This window comes from Amphiprion ocellaris, chromosome 4 (assembly GCF_022539595.1).
Source record: "Amphiprion ocellaris isolate individual 3 ecotype Okinawa chromosome 4, ASM2253959v1, whole genome shotgun sequence".
NCBI classification, from domain to species: Eukaryota; Metazoa; Chordata; class Actinopteri; family Pomacentridae; genus Amphiprion; species Amphiprion ocellaris.
Genome location: NC_072769.1, coordinates 22,044,033 through 22,064,662, shown reverse-complemented (window position 1 = coordinate 22,064,662; position 20,630 = coordinate 22,044,033). Strand labels below are relative to the sequence as shown.

At 38.4% G+C, this 20,630-nt stretch overlaps 1 protein-coding gene across 1 annotated transcript; it reads left to right on the top strand.

Moving 5' to 3' along the window:
* The first annotated feature begins 1,612 nt into the window (after nucleotides 1–1,612).
* On the top strand, nucleotides 1,613–17,241 carry usp38 (ubiquitin specific peptidase 38). Its single transcript, XM_023289041.3, has 11 exons — nucleotides 1,613–1,773; nucleotides 5,860–6,550; nucleotides 7,829–7,964; nucleotides 9,806–9,935; nucleotides 11,194–11,295; nucleotides 11,629–11,787; nucleotides 12,819–13,012; nucleotides 13,110–13,203; nucleotides 13,293–13,399; nucleotides 14,251–15,592; nucleotides 16,359–17,241. Exons 2-11 carry the CDS (start codon nucleotides 5,869–5,871, stop codon nucleotides 16,521–16,523), a joined length of 3,111 nt encoding a protein of 1,036 aa, XP_023144809.2. The 5' UTR covers nucleotides 1,613–1,773; nucleotides 5,860–5,868; the 3' UTR covers nucleotides 16,524–17,241.
* The last annotated feature ends 3,389 nt before the right edge of the window (nucleotides 17,242–20,630 follow it).

Sequence of the window (20,630 nt, the reverse complement as noted above, 5' to 3'; positions counted from 1 at the left end):
AGTAAATTCCCGAAATTGTGCACAATAAACAGAATGCAATGCTACAGTTTTCATGGAGCTTCAGTAAAAAAACAACGGGGCTTCTCAAGAGTCCTAACAAAACTGAAGAAGCATCTTGGATGAGACACTTTCAAGAAGAAAAGAGATATCCAGCTGATTTTTACTGAAACTCCTAATTAAATTGATATAGATGACTGTGAACTCAATTCAGGTGACTCAGCTGTATTTTTTTTTTTCAAATAGTCTAAACTTCTGCTTTTTTTCTGCAAATGTGTTGTCACAATATTCTGTTGGTGAGTCAAATGAACATATAACAAGTTTTGTTTCAAATACATTTTTTTTACACATTTTGTAAATACAGAAAACAGGTTTTCTGTGTGTACATAATTTATTGTAATATTATAAATCATTCCTGCAGTCAATGACACTCAAACAAAATTCTAATTTGCAACCCTCTTTGTTTTCATTGGTATTTTCTTACTTTATATAAATGACACATATGCAGCATTTTAGCTTTTTGAAGTAATTTATTTATTCTATGCAATGTGTTATTGTTCTGCTGCTCCTGTGATATTTCAGTTTTCTCTATGCAATAAATACATTTAGTTGCATGCAAAGATGGAATAAAATCAACAAATTATGAACAGTAAACAAAATGTTTGTAGATATTATTTAACTGCAGAAACTGGGGTTCCAAGTTGACCTTATTCAACCTTTCTAACCTTATTTTAAAGACAACTTCATCTTTGTGACTAATATGCTTAGAATCAGAATCAGAATCAGAATTCGAAAAGCCTTTAATGCCAAGTGAGTTCGCACACACAAGGAATTTGATGTAGTGAATAGAGTTACAGTACTCAGCAACAACAACAAGACAGTAAAAGAATAAATATAGAAATCTCAATCTGAAAAAGTCTAAATAAAAATGCTATATATAAAAAGAGAAGTATAAGATGTACTGTGTAAAAAATCAGTGCAAACAAAGTACTGTGTAAAGAAGACATAAATTTGTCTCAACAAGGGTAATATATATATATATATATATATATATATATATATATATATATATATATATATATATATATATATATATTCCACTGCCACCGTTTGCCACTGTTTGCTAATTTTTGATCAATTGTATCCAGTCTTCAAAAGCCACACACCTAATTTTTTATTAACATATAGACTACGTCATATTTGTTATTTTTCAACTATTATACTTCATTTTGTTAATCATGCATATTTACATATGCATATATATATACTCCATTTACTGTGTTACTTTCCTAGAATTTCCGGAAGCTGCTCTTCTGGTTATGAAATTCACCAAATACACCGAAAATAAGATGATGACTCATTGTAAAGTTCGTTCGACAGTGGAAGGGGAGATGAACGAGGAGCATTTGAATGCAACACACCATCTGTACCAAAACAGGTCAATCATCAGTGCTTGAATTCTGTAAAGAAAATGTGACTACATTTAAATATAGTCATTTGAAGCCCTCAACAATGTCCCCTGGTGATTAGCAATGACTGGGTCAGACAAACTGTAGCAGCGGCGGAACAGGCAATACGAAGACAAAAACCGCTTCCCAGCACAGAGGGTCCTACCAGCAGCTCTGTCCGTAGGAGTGACGTCGGCGGAAGGTTAATCAGCTGATTCTGAGCGATCAAATGAACCAAAGTAATACAGTTTAATCTGTCAAAAGACGTCCAATTCCGCCTGACAGCCGAGGGCATCCTGGTCGGACATTGTTGACATGCTTTATTGGGGTAAGCGCACATTGTAACGCCTCCGAGTCGCGCTCATACATGGAGTTATTTTTGCTAAGTCAGGGGCAAGCAGCGTTACTCGGCTAACGTCGGGCCTGTTTGGCTGCTTTGTTCGCGTTTTGCTGTGGAGACATGTTAGTAACAGCTGTCGCTATGGAGCAGAGGACTTCGTTTCAGAGGTTCAGTCTTGTTTTGCATTCGAGCCACGCTGCTTGAACGGCCAGACGTAACGAGATAACCGTTGAAGCTAACCGCACAGCTAGCATTAGCATTAGCTAGCCGCTTGTATCCACAGCAACAACAGAAAGGCCGGTCGAGAGATCAGAGGGAAAAAGTCGCTTTAAAACAGAGCTACGTTCAGCCAATTTGATCCCAAGTGGGCAGAAAAGTAAAATCAGAGCATGATAACTTATAAATAATTACAACTCCAAGTATTTCCTTTGTTTTGGTGCACAAAAGTGCATTAAGAAGCACACATTTGAGGAATTATTCTGATCTTTTTACAAAACATCATGAACAACCGGAAATTTCTTAAGAAAAATAAGTTCAATTTCAACAACATTATGCCTCAGTGTATCATTTACACATTACAACTTCCAGGTCATAGAGTATCTATAACATGTAACCAATAGGTATCTGGAACTGTATGATATAGTATTTAACTTTATGATCAAAACCACCAAAATCAGACCAAAAAAAGCAAAATATTACAAAAATGAGACACAAAACGCCAAAAGCAAGAAACAAAATGTGAGGCAACATGAAACAAAACAAAAAATTAGGCAATAAATTTACAAAGTGGCAAAAAATGACACAAAGGACAGAAACAAGTCAGAAAATTACACAAAACGACAAAAATGAGACAAAAAATGACAGGCAAGACAAAAAACACAAAACGGCAGGCACAATGCTCAAAACAATGAATATGGCAAAACACAAAATGACAAAAAGGAAACACAAATCGATAAAACCATTAGACAAATGACAAAAATCAAACAAAAAAAACTCCACAAAGTATTACAAAAATTAAACACAAAACGACAGAAGAATAATGAGCAATTTAGTATTTTACTTTATGATCAAAACAACTTGTCATGGTCTAGAAATTCTTATCAATTTATAATCTAACAAATTTACAATTGTCAGTTAATGTCTTCTCTGTAATTCTTACACTTTACAAAATCGTCCCATGGATTAGAGCCTCTGAAGGGCCGGTTTTGGCCCACGGGCCGCTTGTTTGACACCGGTGGTTTAAATGATGTAGTGTGCTATTATGAAGGACGGTAGCTAATCATTAGTGTAAATATGCTCGACTGAGTCTGTTTCTTTAAAAAAAATAAAAATTAAAAAAAAGGAAATATGTAATAACAGCCAGATACATGGAGGATTTACTGCAACCACCTGGACATCACAATCTCACTTTTAAAGCTACACAATGTTAGATTACTAGGCCTTTTTAATTGCCCCCTGGGGACAAATAAAGTTGTCTGAATCTGAATCTGAATTCAACTAACAGTTATTTCAGTTGTCAATCTCTTGTCATGTTACAACCATTTCTTTCTCTTTTTTCTATTTCCTCTGTATACCTGTCTCCTTCTCTCCCTTTAACACACAGGTTTCATCATTTCGGAGGACATTACATCAACTGACATTCATTGCATTTATTTTCTTAACACTTAAAACTCCCCGCCTTAAACTTTATTGAGTTATGTTATGGGGATCTGCTTTTTCTCCCAAACAGAAATTCAGGGCTCCACAATGTGACCGAGTGACAGCAGGGCTGTAATTGTTGATTGTTGTTTTCACAGTCATTAAATTTGTCGGTTATTTTCTCAGTTGATGAAATAATTTTTTCGTCTATTTACATTTAGATTTATGTGAGCATTTCCCAAAGCGATGTCCTTAAAAAGTCTTCTTTTGTCCACAATTCAAAGACTGTTACGTCGGTTTAACTCATAGAAAAGAAAAAATATAATATTCACAGTTAGAAAGCTGGAATTGGACAACCTTTTTTATCCTTAACAATAGTTCAAAGCAATTTATTGTCAAAATAGTTGATAACTAATCAATTAATTCACGTAATGTTGCACCTCTATACATTGAATAGTTTTTCACTTAAGCAGTATGCATTAATATACAGTATGTTTATTTACTTACAAGTGTAATATGTGTATAGGTTATTTGGCCATAATAAGGCTCAGTTAGTACAAAGATGATTACTGTGTAATAGAGATCATAATTTGTTTGACTTTTTTCCATTCATAGATTTAAATTGATAACATGAGTGAGGTAGGAAATTCCTAACATCATTTAAGTTTTTATTTTATTTTATTACCAAAAAGTGTACTATTTGTGCTTCTGCTTCTTGGATGCAGGAATTTGAAGTACCCCAAGTTCTAAAAAGTTACTGTTAAGCAAGTTACTTTTTTATGCACTTTCAGACGTGACCAAAACAACAGATGGTGTTTCTAATCTGCACTTTGCTTTAAGCACCTTAACGTGCTTATATTTACCTATCAAAATGTGTTGAAATTGTGTGTTTGAAATGTAAAATTTAAAGAAGCAGTATTATAGCACAGGTTTAGTTTAAGTACTGCTCTTCTATTGTGTTTATGTCCTTTTTGATGTGCCAATACGTTAATAAACATTCAGTGTGTTTGTTTTCTTCTCTATTTGTGTTTATTTTAAATGGTTAACTTTTCTCACTGTCTGCTAAAAACATCCGGCCCAGCTCATGTCCTTAGTCTGAAGTGAATTTTTAATTGAATAGCCGTGGTCTGCAGGCTCTACATTCCAGTTACTTTAAAGCCGAGTGCACGTGGTCTGGCTCTGAGTGCTGACTGTGTGTTCAACAACTGCAGACAGTGTATGGATTCTAGTGGTGGGGTTAGAGAGGGCTGTTTTTACAACCCATGGACTTTTCATGGTAGAAAGAACGCAGGTGCTCTTAATCACATTAACAATGACTGTTTACTATAGGGTTGTTAAACATGCGGCCCACGGGCCAAAACTGGCCCTCCAGAGGGTCAAATCCGGCCCGTGGGACGACTTTGTAAAATGTAAAAAATTGCAGAGAAATCATTAACTGCAAATTGTAAATTTGTTAAACTATACATTTAAAATAAGTTCTAGACCATGACAAGTTGTTTTGATCATAAGGTAAAATACTAGATTGTCCATTGTTCTTTTGTCATTTTGTGTCTCATTTTTGTAATATTTTGACTTGTTTTTGTTGTTTTTTGTCTGACTTTTGTTGTTTGTCTCATGTTTTTGTCATTTTGTGTTTCCTTTTTGTCTCGCTTGTGCTCTTTGTCTATTTTTGTCATTTTGCGTTTTGCTTTATTCATTGTTTTTAGTATTGCTTTTGTCGTTTTGGGGTTTTTTTTGTCTCGCTTGTGTTGTCTAGTTTTGTCGTTTCCTCGCATTTGTCATTTTTTGTCTCGGTTGTGTCGTATGTAAGTTTTTGCTTAGTTTTTGTTGTTTGTCAATTTTCTCATCGCTTTGTAACTTTTTGCCTAATTGTTTGTCTCTTTTTTGTTTTGTCGTTTGTCTAATTTTTTGTCATTTTGTTTCTCGCTTTTGTTTTTTTGCATCTCATTTTTCTAATATTTTGTTTTGTTTTTGTTGTTTTTGTCTTTTTTGTCTGACTTTTGTTGTTTTGGTCCAAAATAAATATCATTCAGTTCCAGATACCTGTGACTAAATGTTTTGTTGCTTTGAAGATAAACTGTGATCTGGAAGTTGTAATGTGTAAATAATAAACTGAGGCATAATGTTGTTGAAATTTAATTTATTTTTCTTAAGAGATTTCAGGTTGTTCATAATGTTGTGTAAAAGGATAATTCCTGAAATGTGAACATTTTTGCATTGAAACAAAGGAAAAATTTGGAGTTGTTGTTTTTTATAGGTTATTATGCTATGATTTTACTTTTCCAGCCCACTTGAGATCAAATTGGGCTGAATTTGGCCCTTGACACCTCTGAACTGTGATAAGCAAATGACCTTACTGTTTATTGTACCATTAACTATGACAGAAGAAGTTGTGAGAACTTTTATTAAATACCAGTTGTTTTTTTTTCTCACCAGACCGACATCATGGACAAGATTTTGGAGGGCCTCGTGAGCTCCGATCACTCCATTCCCGTGAAGAAAGCCATTGTGAAGAAGGTAGTGGAAGCAGCAGAAAAGGAGGTGACGGAGGAGCAGTGTCAGGCACTTTTTACCCTCACCACCCGCCTCATCTTGCTTGGTGAAGATGCCTTCCAGAAGCAGATCGGCTTCCAGGTTCTCGAGGCCTATGCACGCTACCACCGCCCAGAGTTTGAACGTTTCTTCAACAAAGACTTTGTCCTCAGCCTGCTGCAGCAGGGCTATGGGCAGCTGGACCGTAAAGACCCGGCCGTAATAGACTACATTCACTGCTGCCTGCGGCTGCTCATCAGCTGCCCCTCAGTGCTGGAGATCTTCGGTGTGATCCAGGTGGAGGTTCTCAGGATGGTGTGCGAACGTCCTGAACCTGTTCTTTGTGCCCGTCTGAGCACGTTGCTGTCAGACTTTCTGCAGTGCATCCCCAGGGATAAGTCGGGCGTTTTGTTCTGCCAGCAGCTGGTGAGGACCATCAGTTATTTTCACTGCTTTGCCAACCAGGAGCGGGAGCTGAGAGAGTACGTAGGTCAAGTGACAAAGGTTAGCACGCTGCTGCAGAACATCTGGAAAACTGAACCAGCCACACTGCTGCCCTCCCTGCAAGAGGTTTTCGCCATTATCTCTTCCACAGGTGAGACTCCTTCTCTGGTTTCCCTCCTTATCAACTGCAGTTTTAAGGAACAAGAACATATCTTATTCCACACTTGAGTGTAGGCTTTCTTTATTTTTTTATTGGATACGTTTTGAGACACTGGAAATAGATTTAGATGCTGTAAATGATCTTCGAATAAGTGAGTTAAAGTTGCTCTATATTAGCTAAAGTTGCTCCATATTAGATAAATAGACCTACACTACCGTTCAAAAGTTTGGAGTCATCCAGACAGTTTCATGTTTTCCATGAAAACTCACACTTTTATTCTGTGCTAACATAATTGCACAAGGGTTTTCTAATCATCAATTAGCCTTTCAACACCATTAGCTAACACAATGTAGCATTAGAACACAGGAGTGATGGTTGCTGGAAATGTTCCTCTGTACCTCTATGGAGATATTTCATTAAAAATCAGCTGTTTCCAGCTAGAATAGTCATTTAGCACATTAACAATGTCTAGATTGTATTTTAGATTCATTTAATGTTATCTTCATTGGAAAAAAAAATGCTTTTCTTTCAAAAATAAGGGCATGTCTAAGTGACCCCAAACTTTTGAACGGTAGTGTGCTTGACTCCTTTTAGGCACTCAAATCCACTGATCTGTCGAAAGTTTTTTTTTTTTTCAGGGACAGATACTGAAAGCCACTCGCTGCAAAGATGTGTTTGAGTTGAATATATTTCAGCTGAACTCAAAGCTGCTTTCAGCGCTTTTTTGTTGATATGGTGTGGATGTCCTGAGCCCTCTGTGCAGTGTTGCGAGTGACTGAACTGTACAGCAGCACAAAATAAACCAACAGCAGGCCAGTATTTGCCACTCTGACACCATGTGTCAGTGGGTGCCGTGAGCACAGCTGCTTTGGCTCCATTGTTTGCCCTGTACAGTTTTACATTATCTATCTGACATCGCTCAAGTAAACTGCACTTCTAAAGTGCTGCTGGTGAACTTTAGTGTTTTATTCATGCTGGGGAAGATATAGTGAAAATCCTGCTCAGACAAATCAGCAGATACACACTCCATTTCACAGTATGCAACATATTAGAGGAACCCATCAAAGGAAAACTGTAATGTTTTGACAGTTTTGATTATTTGTGTCCTCAGTTTGTGATAGTTTTCCAGTCAATTATAACACAAGTAACTTTTGTCAGAATGCCCATCTTGTGTACACGTACGTGTATAATTTTCACATTTGTACAATCCACATTTACTGTCAACTGGAACACAAAGAAAAGCAGTAGTTCAACCTTCATTTTTTTCAGACCCCTCCTTTGACCCATCTATCGCGCTGGCCAGCCTCGTCCAGCATATCCCTGTCCAGATGATCACAGTGCTCATCAAGAGTCTCACCACGGACCAGAATGTCAGAGACGCCAGCATGACGAAAGCACTGTGCAGGTAACTTTACACTCTGTCATCTGAATGAAAAGGTTGTGCCACAATGTTTGAAATTCTTTGTAACAAACCCAAATCACGATAAACATAACTAAATCTCTGTTTCTTTCCATGCTTCCCGTATTTATAAAGTATAAACACATACTCTACACATACAATAGCAGTCAACAGTGTGGACACACCTTCTCATTTGATGGTTTTTCTTTATTTTCATAACTATTTACATTGTAGATTCTCACTGAAGGTATCAAAACTATGAATGAGCACATATGGAATTATGTTGTGAACAAAAAAGTGTGAAATAAATCAAAACATGTTTTATGTTTTAGATTCTTCAAAATAGCCACCCTTTGCTTTGATTACTGCTTTGCACATTCTTACCATTCTCTCCATGAGCTTCATGAAGTAGTCACCTGAAATGGTTTTCCAACAGTCTTGAAGGAGTTTCCAGAGATGCTGAGCACTTGTTGGTCCTTTTTCCTTCACTCTGTGGTCCATCTCATCCCAAACCATCTGGATTGGGTTTAGGTCAGGTGACTGTGGAGGCCAGGTCATCTGACCTAAGCAGCACTCCATCACTCTCCTTCTTGGTCAGATAGTCCTTCCACAGCCTGGAGGTGTGTTTGGGGTCATTGTCCTGTTGAAAAATAAATGATGGTCCAACTAAACACAAACCGGATGGGATGTCATGTCGCTGCAGGATGCTGTGGTAGCCATGCTGGTTCAGTGTTCCTTCAGTTTGGAATAAATCCCCAACAGTGTCACCAGCAAAGCACCCCCACACCATCATACCTCCTCCTCCATGCTACATAGTGGGAACCATGCATGTAGAGACCATTGTTCACCAAACAAGGACACGGTGGGTAGAACTAAAGATCTCAGATTTGGACTCATCAGACCAAAGCACAGATTTCCACTGGTCTAATGTCTATTCCTTGTGTTTCTTGCCCCAAATAAATCTCTTCTGCTTGTTGCTTTTCCATAGTAGTGGTTTCTTAGCAGCTATTTGACCATAAAGACCTGATTGGTCCAGTCTCCTCTGAACAGTTGATGTAGAGATGTGTCTGCTACTAGAACTCTGTGTGGCATTTATCTGGGCTCTAGTCTGAGGTGCTGTTAACTTTTCATTTCTGAGGCTGGTGACTCGGATGAACTTATCCTCAGCAGCAGAGGAGACTCTTGGTCTTCCTTTCCTGGGGTGGTCCTCATGTGAGCCAGTTTGGTTGTAGCTTGATGGTTTTTATGACTACACTTGGGGATACATTCAAAGTTTTTGCAGTTTTCCAGACTAACTGACCTTCAGTTCTTCAAGTAATGATGGACTGTCATTTCTGTTTACTTAGCTGATTGGTTCTTGCCATAATATGGATTCTAACAGTTGTCAAATAGGGCTGTCAATTGTGTACCAACCTGACTTCTGCACAACACAACTGATGGTCCCAACCCCATTAAGAAGGCAAGAAATTCTGCAAATTAACCCTGACAAGGCAAACCTGTGATGTGAAAACCATTTCAGGAGACTCATGGAGAGAATGCTAAGAATGTGTAAAGCAGTAATCAAAGCAAAGGGTGGCTACTGTGAAGAATGAAAAATATAAAACATGTTTTGACTTATTTCTCACTTTTTGTTTACTACATAATTCCACATGTGTCCATTCATAGTTTTGATGTCTTCAGTGAGAATCTACAATAGATAATTATGAAAATAATGAAAAAACATTAAATGAGGTCAGTCCAGACTTTTGACTGTTAGTGTGTGCAGAAAGTGTAGCTCTATTAAACTGCACCATCATTACATTTTTTCAATTATTAACCGCTAACATAGATCTTTTCTCTCTGTTTAGGATGATTGACTGGCTCTCTTGGCCTTTAGCCCATCACGTTGATACCTGGGTCATCGCTCTGCTGAAAGGACTGGCAGCAGTTCAGAAGTTCACCATCCTCATAGATGTCACTCTGCTGAAAATTGAACTGGTATGTAATGAGAATCCTCATTTTAGTGTATTATAGACCTCTGGGAATAAGTTACACAGTAATTGTATGCCTCTTTTCAAGCTACACAGATGTTAAACAACCCCAAGCATCTTTTCTTCAAACTAAACAGAACAACTGTGGCTAAAAGTAGAGATAACTCACAATTGTCTTCTGTTGTTTTTAATTGTTTTCTGTTGTTTTGTTTTACAGTTTTAATGACATGAGAACTCTACATTCTAGATAGTTGTTTTTTTTAGTTTTTTTTTTACATAAGACATGTAAAATCAAGCAGTTTCAATGAAATACTACAATTTATGTTTAAAGTCTTATCCCAACTGAACCACACACTGCAAATGAGCAGTTCGCGAACATTTTGAAAGTTGAAAATCTGACACTTCTCTCTGATAAATGATAAACAATAGCTGTGAAAACCTGGTGATAGGTTTTGAGGTTCAGAGGATTAATGCTGGACTGCGGCAGTTTTTCTTAATGATAGTTACTGTAGGGCTGGTAATCAAAAAATGACTTTTTTTTCTTTGAAATATTTTATTTTTCAAGTTTTCCAATTAAACAAAACATACACAAAATACAGAATACCCCCCACCCCCTGTACACATACAAACTAAAAGAGTACCGAACTCAAAACGAGTAGGTAATAGTCAAAATAATGGAAAAAATAAAAATGTAAGTAAATGAAGAACATAAAGTAAGAGGCGATGTAAATAATGCTGGCTTATACAGGTGCCTCGTGGTGTATCAATTTGGCATTGTTTTTATAAAAAAAGTCTTGACAAAGGTGTTGGCAAAGAGTCAATGTAGGTCAAGTACGGCTGGCAAATCTTCAGAAAGGTGTTGTATTTGTTTCTCAGAGTATGCGTGATATTTTCGAGTGGGATGCAGCTCTTCATTTCCATTAAATATCTAGCGATAGGGAGATGGGACTCAGATGTCCATGTCACCGCTACACAATTCTTCTGGGAGTTCTTAAAATGTGCTTCAATGGTTGTAAAGTTCCCCATTTCGCAAATTTGGGTCCAGTGGGAAGGCAACTACTGCAATTTTTGTCAGAATGTCACTAAAGTAGCGCCACAGAAATACTAAGCTTCGTACATGACCAGGTGCAATACGAAAACGAGCCTTACTCTGTACCACATCTAAAAAAAAAAATCTAAAACATGTGTCTGATAGCTCAGGTTTAATGATTTGTTAAAATATATGTATCCACACCATAATCCTTTTTTTTCCCCCTTATCCAAAGGTATTCAGTCGTCTGTGGTACCCCATTGTGCGGCAGGGGGCGCTAGCCGTGCTCTCCCATATGCTGCTGAGTTTCCAGCACTCTCCTGAGGCCTTCCATTTGGTAAGGGATCTTCTGTCTCCTCACAGCCCATTCCCCTCTCATGTGGTCACTCTATTGGTTTTCTCATTTTCGTCTCTTCTGGCTTAAATTACTTCAAAGCTGCGCAGACTTCTTTTCCCAGAACCACAGTCTTGGCACCACACTCTCACTAATGATGTGTGAAACTCTTAAATGCTGAGCAATAGCCCTTGAATTGGCCAATTTCATTAGACTCTAAAAACACGAACAGTCTTAAAAATACTCAGCAAATGAGACTAAACCCTCTATAGGGCCCCTGATGTGCAACCATGGTGTATTAAACATTTTTCTTTCCTTGTTATTTCCCTGTCTCAGGTTGTTCCACATGTAGTGCATCTGGTCCAGTCCTTAAGGACGGATGGTCTCCCCACCAGTAAAGCTTTCTTACTGCAGTTCACTGAGCTCATACACTGCATGATGTACCAGTACTCTGGCTTCCCTGACCTCTATGACCACATACTGGAGGCCATCAAGGTACAAGATCAGCAACACCTCTTACTATACATATACTGTACATACACTACTGTTCAAAAGTTTGGAGTCACCCAGACAGTTTCATGTTTTCCATGAAAACTCACACTTTTATTCATGTGCTAACATAACTGCACAAGGGTTTTCTAATCATCAATTAGCCTTTCAACACCATTAGCTAACACAATGTAGCATTAGAACACAGGAGTGATGGTTGCTGGAAATGTTCCTCTGTACCCCTATGGAGATATTCCATTAAAAATCAGCCGTTTCCAGCTAGAACAGTCATTTACCACACTAATAATGTATAGAGTGGATTTCAGATTCGTTTAATGTTATCTTCATTGAAAAAAAAAAAAGCTTTTCTTTCAAAAATAAGGTCATGTCTAAGTAAGCCCAAACTTTTGAGCAGTAGTGTACATGAATTAAAGTTGCTCTATATTAGCTAAAGTTGCTCTAAAGGAGTTAAAGTTACTCTGTATTAGTTAAAGTTGCTCTAAAATGAGTTAAAGTTGACCTACACTATTATTCAAAAGTTTGGGGTCACCCAGGCAATTTCATGTTTTCCATGAAAACTCACACTTTTATACATGTGCTAACATAATTACACAAGGGTTTTCTAATCATCAATTAGCCTTTCAACACCATTAGCTAACACAATGTAGCATTAGAACACAGGAGTGATGGTTGCTGGAAATGTTCCTCTGTACCTCTATGTAGATATTCCATTAAAAATCAGCTGTTTCCAGCTAGAATAGTCATTTACCACATTAACAATGTCTAGACTGTTTTTCTGATTCATTTAATGTTATCTTCATTTTTTTTTAAAAAAAACTGCTTTCCTTTCAAAAATGAGGACATTTCTAAGTGACCCCAAACCCTTGAACAGTAGTGTAGATATTTAAAAAATAGTTTTATTTGTTTCGGTCAGAAATTACACTTTTACCAATGCATAAGTTAGACTTGCTGTTCATTTTACTTTATTTCTATGTTAATTATTTATGTTATATTGTTATTCCACCCTCTCTTCTCAGGATCTCACAAAACCTGCAGAAGAGAAAATCAAGCTGGTGTTGAATCAAAGTGCCTGGACATCTCAGTCCAACTCCTTTGCCTCCGGTCTACAGAGGCAAGCTGGGAAATCTGAGACAGGCAAGACTGGCCTGGTCAACCTGGGCAACACCTGCTACATGAACAGCATCATCCAGACACTCTTCATGGCTACGGAGTCAGTAATTTACACACACATACGATGAACAAGATCCTCTGTTGGATTTTTATGCTTTTTTAAATCACAAGAATTAATCAAGAACTTTTCCCCTCAGTTTCAGGAGACATGTTTTATCATTAAATCTAAATGGGTCCAACACCCTCATGAAGAAACTTCAGCTCCTCTTTGCTTTTCTTGCACACACTCAGGTCAGTGTTTTTTGGTGTAATGAATAATACAGTATAGTGTTATAGGTGAATGACAACAGTGGATGACAGTGTTTGTCTGTGTCCTACAGAGGGCAGCATACGCTCCCAGAAACTTCTTGGAAGCATCTCGGCCTCCCTGGTTTAATATGGGTTCTCAGCAGGACTGTTCTGAGTACCTCAGGTTTCTTCTAGACAGGTACTGTCATAATAAGGTTGTGTCAAGACAGAGAGTACTTTTCACTATACTAACTTTTGCTTCCTGGCGTCCTCTCTTCTCCTCTCTTCTTGACAATCATTCCATCTTTGCTGTCATGTGGAATCTTCCAATTACTTAAACACACATCTGGGAAGAAAGAGCGCTTTGGGAAGGGATTAAAGAGGAAACACAGCTGTATCATATGTGGAAGTCTTTTATCAAGTGACTTGAGATATACATATGTATACAGTTGAAACCAGACGTTTATATGCACCTTATTAAAAGACACCTATCCTTTTTTCTCACTGTATGACTTTAAATCAGACTAAACTTTTCCTGTTTTAGGTCAGTTAGGATTACCAAAATTATTTCCATTCACTGAATACCAAAATAATGAGAGTGAATTTTTGGGAGAATTTTTTCACAGTCAGAAGTTTACATACGCGAAGATTACTGTCCTCAAACTATTTGCGAAGGCCCAGATGATGATGTAATGGCTTTGAATGCTTTTGATAGGTTATTTGGCAACATTTGAGTTAAGTGGAGGCACATCTGTGGATGTATTTTAAGGCACACCTCAAACACACGACATGAAAAGCACCTTGTGTGTTTTTCTGTCATGCCAAATGATTAAAAAAATATATTGTTTGTTCGTCATTTGTGCATCACTGATTGCAGAATGAAAAACAAAAGTTGTTGTTGTGAACACAATGAATTTAAACCGTTGTGTTAAATAATGTTACTGAGGACTTCTTATGAAGGGAAACTAAAGATGTGGTACAACCTGTCACAACTGCAACATAAATATTTTTTTTCCCTCATGTTGCCTGTGCCTTTCTCCTGATTTCAAGGTTACACGAAGAGGAAAAAACCCTTCAGGTCCTGGAATCGGCTAAGCCAAACATTTCCTCCCTGGTTGATACCAGCAGCAACAACACAACAGGTGCAACATCTGCAGAGGAACAAGAAGAGTCACATCTGACTGCAGCAGAACCCAAACCTGATGGCAGGACTTTGATAGAAAGGACGTTTGGTGGGAAACTGATCACAGGCATTCGCTGTATGCAGTGTAACTGCATCTCCAAGAAAGAAGAGCCTTTTACAGACCTCTCTTTGGCCTTTTGTCCATCTGCCATCCCTCAGGAAAGTTCTCAAACCCAGGGGCCCGCTGAGGAACCGAGAGTTCTCTGTCAGGGATCTGTCAATGGCGGCAGCGAAGTTCCGGAGCCAGGCTTGGCCAAAGCTCCGGCTAGCAATGTCAATTTTGTGCCAGTGACAAATGAGCCTCCTCTTTCTGTGCCTGACCTGGTGAACTATTTTCTGGCTCCAGAGATCCTTGATGAAGACAACGCGTATTTCTGTGAGAAGTGTAGCTCCCTCCAGCGCGCAGAGAGGACCATGAAAGTGGTGTCGGCACCCGAGTACCTGATCCTCACCCTGCTACGATTCGCTTATGATGCCAAATGCCATATCCGCAGGAAGATTCTGGACAACGTCACCATCCCGCCTCTCATGAGACTTCCTGTACATGCCTCTTCATCGCCTGCACTGTGCTCCTCTTCTACCTCTTCTCCTCTGCAAGTGGATTCCCCCGATAGCAGCGAGAATCTGGCCAAGAAGCTCAAACCATCGCAAAAAGATGAAGAGGAAGAGGAGAAGGTGAGGATAGATGGAGTGGAGGAGATCAACAGACTGGGAGAGATGCCAGTCCAGTCAGTGCCCTACGTCCTCAGCTCAGTGGTCATGCATTCTGGTGTATCGTCTGAGAGCGGCCACTACTACTCTTATGGTCATAACATCAACGGAGCAGATGGAACGCAGCATCCAGCCAATCACTTCACCATCAAGGAGGAGACAGGGAGCGTCCAGGCCGAGTGTAGCCTCAGCACCTGCTCAGCTCTCTCAGTTCCACCTGAACAAAGCCACAAACTACCTAACAGTGGCCGGGAGGCGAAGGATTGGCTGCTGTTCAATGATAGCAGAGTGACATTCACATCTTTCCAATCAGTGCAAAACATTACTAATCGCTTCCCCAAGGACACAGCTTATGTGCTAATGTACAGGAAGCAGGAGCAACCAGGGCAGAACTTAAATGGGGGGCTAATGGCAAATGGAATGAGACTGAGTGCTGAGCCTCCCCTGCAAAAAGAACTACTGGATGCTATTATCAAAGACAACAAGCTGTATTTACAGGTAAGTGGGATTGAACATTAACAAGTATTTAATCTGCTGTTTAGCAGTTCAGAGGATATTTAGGTGGAAACACTGTGTCTATTACACCTAACCCTCCTGAGTGTGAGGTTGTTATGATTCACTCAGGTGGAAAGCGGTGGAGAGAAGACAGACAACACTTAAACAGACAACTCAGAGGTGCAGAATATGTTTTTTTTTTTTTAAACTGCACTTGACGCCAAAGCTGAACTGTCCGGTTATAAGACGTGAGGTGTAATTTCATGAGTCATTGAGCTGTGCTGTATTGACATTCCACTTGTATAAGTAAGTAAAGTAAACCTCCTCTAGGGGGCACTGTAATAATATAAAATGACACCTTTGATGCACTGTCAGCCAGATAGATAGATAGATAGATAGATACTTTATTAATCCTGAGGTAAATTCCAGTAATCAGCAGCTTACATACAACAACAAAAATACAAAAAAATGTAGGTTAGTGACCAGATTAACATTAACCTTAAAGGTTAGTATTTACTCAGGTCTTTTTGCAAACAAAACACTTGTAATTTTAAAATATTTAGATATACTAAATGTATTCAAAGTCAATGTACAGTATTTACACATTTCAAGGTTCAGTGATTTAAAGTGAGTGAAAGTGATTTGAGCAGCATTTATTTCTAAATCAGCTCTGCAGTGTAGCGTAGTTTATGCTGAGGCTTGAGTCCTGTTTGTACTTAAAAATAATCTAACTTGTAAACACTTTTTCTTTCCTCCGTACCATCAATAGGAGCAGGAGCTGAACGCTCGGACTCAGGCTCTTCAGGCTCCTTCATCCTCCTGCTCCTTCAGACCCAACGGTTCAGATGACAACAACCCACCAGGGAGCTGTGGCCCATCTGGTGGAGGAGGAGGGGGCGGCGGCTTCAACACCATTAGCAGACTGGTCTTCTGAAAAAGGAAAAAACTAAAATGCTGCAGGAAACCCAGACAAGCTGGCTCAGAGGGAGTCCTGGACAGGAACCTGAACTGTCACATTGTGTACAGAATATAACCTCCTGGAAAAAGCACTGACATGATCTAAGGACATACAGAGCATCACCACCGGCTCTTATCCTCCATTTCATTCTCTTTTGTCTTTAAGTTTGGACTAAAATAGGTTTTGCAAGTCATCCTGTGGTATTTTCTTTATTTATTTTGATTCTTTTTGTCATCTCTGCATTGTTATCTTTCATGAATCCTCTAATTTCCAGTTAGATTAAGCTGGTTAATGTTCATTGATTCAATTATATTCCCTGAGAAATATGGCAAATTATTATTTCAGAAATAGTCTTCTAATAAACTTTGAGTGATAAATTTGTCAAACAGGTTAAATCCAACATATTTTTGGCTTGTAGAGTGTTTATAATACCTCATACGCAGGTAAACACACGTACAAATGTGCACGTCGACTCATCAGGCAGGAGAAAGAATTCATCTGTAAGATAAACAGACTTTTTTTGATTGCCATCCTTCTGAACACACAACTTTGTTTACTCCTCTGATTTGCATGCAGCTTTTCTTCATAAGCTGTGGAGTTTGATCTTCAGGATATATGGATCTTGTTGATGCGTGTTTTGTTGTTTTATAGGTTTCATATCACATGCAATAAATGTACATATGACCTAAAATAATACCATCTCTGAATATTTACAGAACGCAGACCTCGTCTCACCGGTGGCAGTTTTCTCCTGGCAGCTGGCTCTAAGTGTGGGAATGTGGATTTCAAACCGCAGATATGTTTTTTAAATAATTAAATGATGAATGATAAGTTAATTTCAGCAGGTTATTGAGACTGTAGCACCACTTGAAGGCATGAAAATCTCCAGTATGTAAGTGTCTTTATTGATTTAGAAAACAGAACAGAACAGTACGTTGTTTCAATTCATCAAAACAAACAAGCATATATCCCTTTTTTGCTTGGTTGCAAAATATTTTTGCACAAATGGAAGTAAGTATAGAAACACCAGTCACTGAAAGGGGAACTGGGAAATCTCATGCAATCACTTCTTGTCCCCAAAGGCATGGGACAAATGCAGCAAAAGCAAATTATTTGCAAGGGTGTCGATTTTACTAATTTTAAATTGATGTGGCAAAAACACTGCAGCAGTAGCAGAGCTTTCAAGGGGCATCTGGAAAAATCAATGACTCTCAATTATTAATCAACCAAATCATTTCACTTTTTCTCCTCATGTTTGAGGAAATGTTTGCTTTTTGGAGAAGCACACTACTGTTCAAAAGTTTGGGGTCACCAGGCAACTTCATGTTCTCCATGAAAACTCACACTTTTATTCATGTGCTAACATAATTGCACAAGGGTTCTCTAATCATCAATTAGCCTTTCAACACCATTAGCTAACACAATGTAGCATTAGAACACAGGAGTGATGGTTGATGGAAATGTTCCTCTGTACCTCTATGGAGATATTTCATTAAAAATCAGCCGTTTCCAGCTAGAATAGTCATTTAGCACATTAACAATGTCTAGACTGTATTTCTGATTCATTTAATGTTATCTTCATTGAAAAAAAAAACTGCTTTTCTTTCAAAAATAAGGACATTTCTAAGTGACTGCAAACCTTTGAATGGTAGTGTACATGAGTTAAAGTTGCTATTATTAGCTAAAGTTGCTCTAAATTAGCTGAAAACCTGGATAATATGGAGCCCACATGAACTAAAGATGTGTAAGGCACCAAACAGACACACAGCTTAACTAAACCAGTCTTTTATATCTCAAAGCATTTTATAAGCTCTTGAACTCTCCTGCATCAAGACCTTGGTATAACCACTTAATGTTGTAATACTTAGAGAGTAGTGCTGCATGTACAGTATCAAAAGAATGCATTAACTGGAGTCAATGTTTTGTGTCTGCAACCTTTAATTGCTCCCCGTTTCTTCATCAATGCCGAGGCTGTTGAAAGAGGCAATGTGTCTGTACGACACATTAATGTGTCTGTACGACGGTGAAGCAATTAATCATGGAATAACAGGGAACATCTTTGGGGGAAATGTTTACCATTACAATAGCATTCCAATAAGATTCCTCAGATACCATTCTGAGTGTGGGGGGACACACGCCTCCGCCAGTGGTTTGGACTTGTTATAGATGATCTGATCCTTGTAAATTGATCACATTTGGTCGATCAGATCAATAACAGGCTTGCAAGAATGACTGTTTTCAAACCAGTGCAGCCTGGAAGACACTGCTGGTTTTAGATTACTACTCTACAACTGGGAAACTACAATTTCCTGCTGCATATTCAACAATAATATGTAATAAACTATCAAAGGTTTGATTGGCTCAGCTTATACATCAGTGGTACCATTTTTATTCCATGTTTTATTTGTTGTTTGCTAACCCTACTCTAATCACAGTAACAGAGTTGCTAATCCATGCTAATGTTAGCTTTTTCTCAGCAGTAGAAGCTAGATATTTAGCTAGCTGTTACTGCTGACCAAGAGGACAAACTGACTGATGGAAAACAGTCAGAAGAATTAGTCTGATGAAGTAGAGTGAGATGTTCAATCAAGGCTGACAATGTTATGAAAATATGAAAAATAAAAGAGAAGACATAGCTTTGCTCTACCCATTCTTTTGGAAAACTGTTTGATGATGTTAATTCCAGAGTTTCATGTGATTCACTGTTTTCTTCTTTTTCTACCTGCTAAAAAGGTTATGCTAACAGGGTTCCATGCATAATGATTATTATTTAAAATATGTTGATTAAAGAAAATGTTCCCACAATTGCAAGACATCAATGGAAAAAATAATACCAAAAAAAAAAAAAAAAAGATTTAAATCAAATTTTAACTGTTTTATTTGAGTGGCACAGTGGCGTAGTGGTTAGCACCTTCGCCTTGCAGCAAGAAGATCTGTGGTTCGCGTCCCGGCCTTCCTGGGGTCTTTCTGCATGGAGTTTGCATGTTCTCCCTGTGCATGCCTGGGTTCTCTCCAGGTTCTCCAGCTTCCTCCCACAGTCCAAAAGTATGCTGAAGTTAATTGATTATTCTAAATTGCCTTTAGGTGTGAGTGTGATTGTTTGTCTGCATGTGTAGGCCTGCAGCAGACTGGTGACCTGTCCAGGTGTCTCCTGCCTTCACCCTAAGCCAGCTGGGATAGACTCCAGCACCCCACGACCCTAATGAGGATTGGGCGGTGTATCGATGATGGATGGATGTTTTATTTGAGATTCAACTTGGTCATCAGGTGGGACAAGAGAAAATGGCATTTTAGTGGGAACTTCAGACTTATTTGATATTTTAAATTTTTTCAAACATTCTTTTCTCCTAGCTTTTTAAAATTTGGTCTCAGGATGAGTAAATTTACACAACAACTGCATGTTTTAGTGTTTTGTACATGGATTATTTGAAATTTGATGGGTCATTCTAACTCTGGAAAGACCCATAAATAATTTTTTTAGATGTTCAGAAAAATATTAATTATAAACAAATACAGATCACAGTGAGGTGTTTAAACAAGGTGTGCTCTATTCTATAAAACAAACAAACAAACAAAAAAACAAAACAAAAAGCATATAAACATACACAGAGATCCGAGCAGGGAATAAACATTTTATAAAGTAGGTTGTATCCATAAGCAGGTCGCTGAGTGGGGACTCCTTATTCGAACATGCTTTCATTGCGTGTTTTCTTTATGGCATTGTGGATAGTGTAGTTTAGAAGTGCAATGATTTGCTGGGACCTTTGAGGTTGTCACGCTGAGGTGGGTCCTTTCTTTGTCTCTTCTTCAGCTGTCTGAGGTCACTTTTTGTGTTCACCCAGTGGCGCATTTACTCGCCTTATTTCATGTTTCATCCAGCAAACCGCCAAGCACGCTTTATAAATATTTTTTTGGGACGAGACACAGGCGATTTTTGAACTACATGTCCCATGGTTGAAGCGCTACAATTTTCCCTGCACGCCGCCGCCTCCCCAGCGCGTCCTCTAAAGTAGTAGTTAGACTAATGCGATGATATAAATACAACTTCCGGTTGTTGCTTTCACAATAAACCTCCTAATGAAG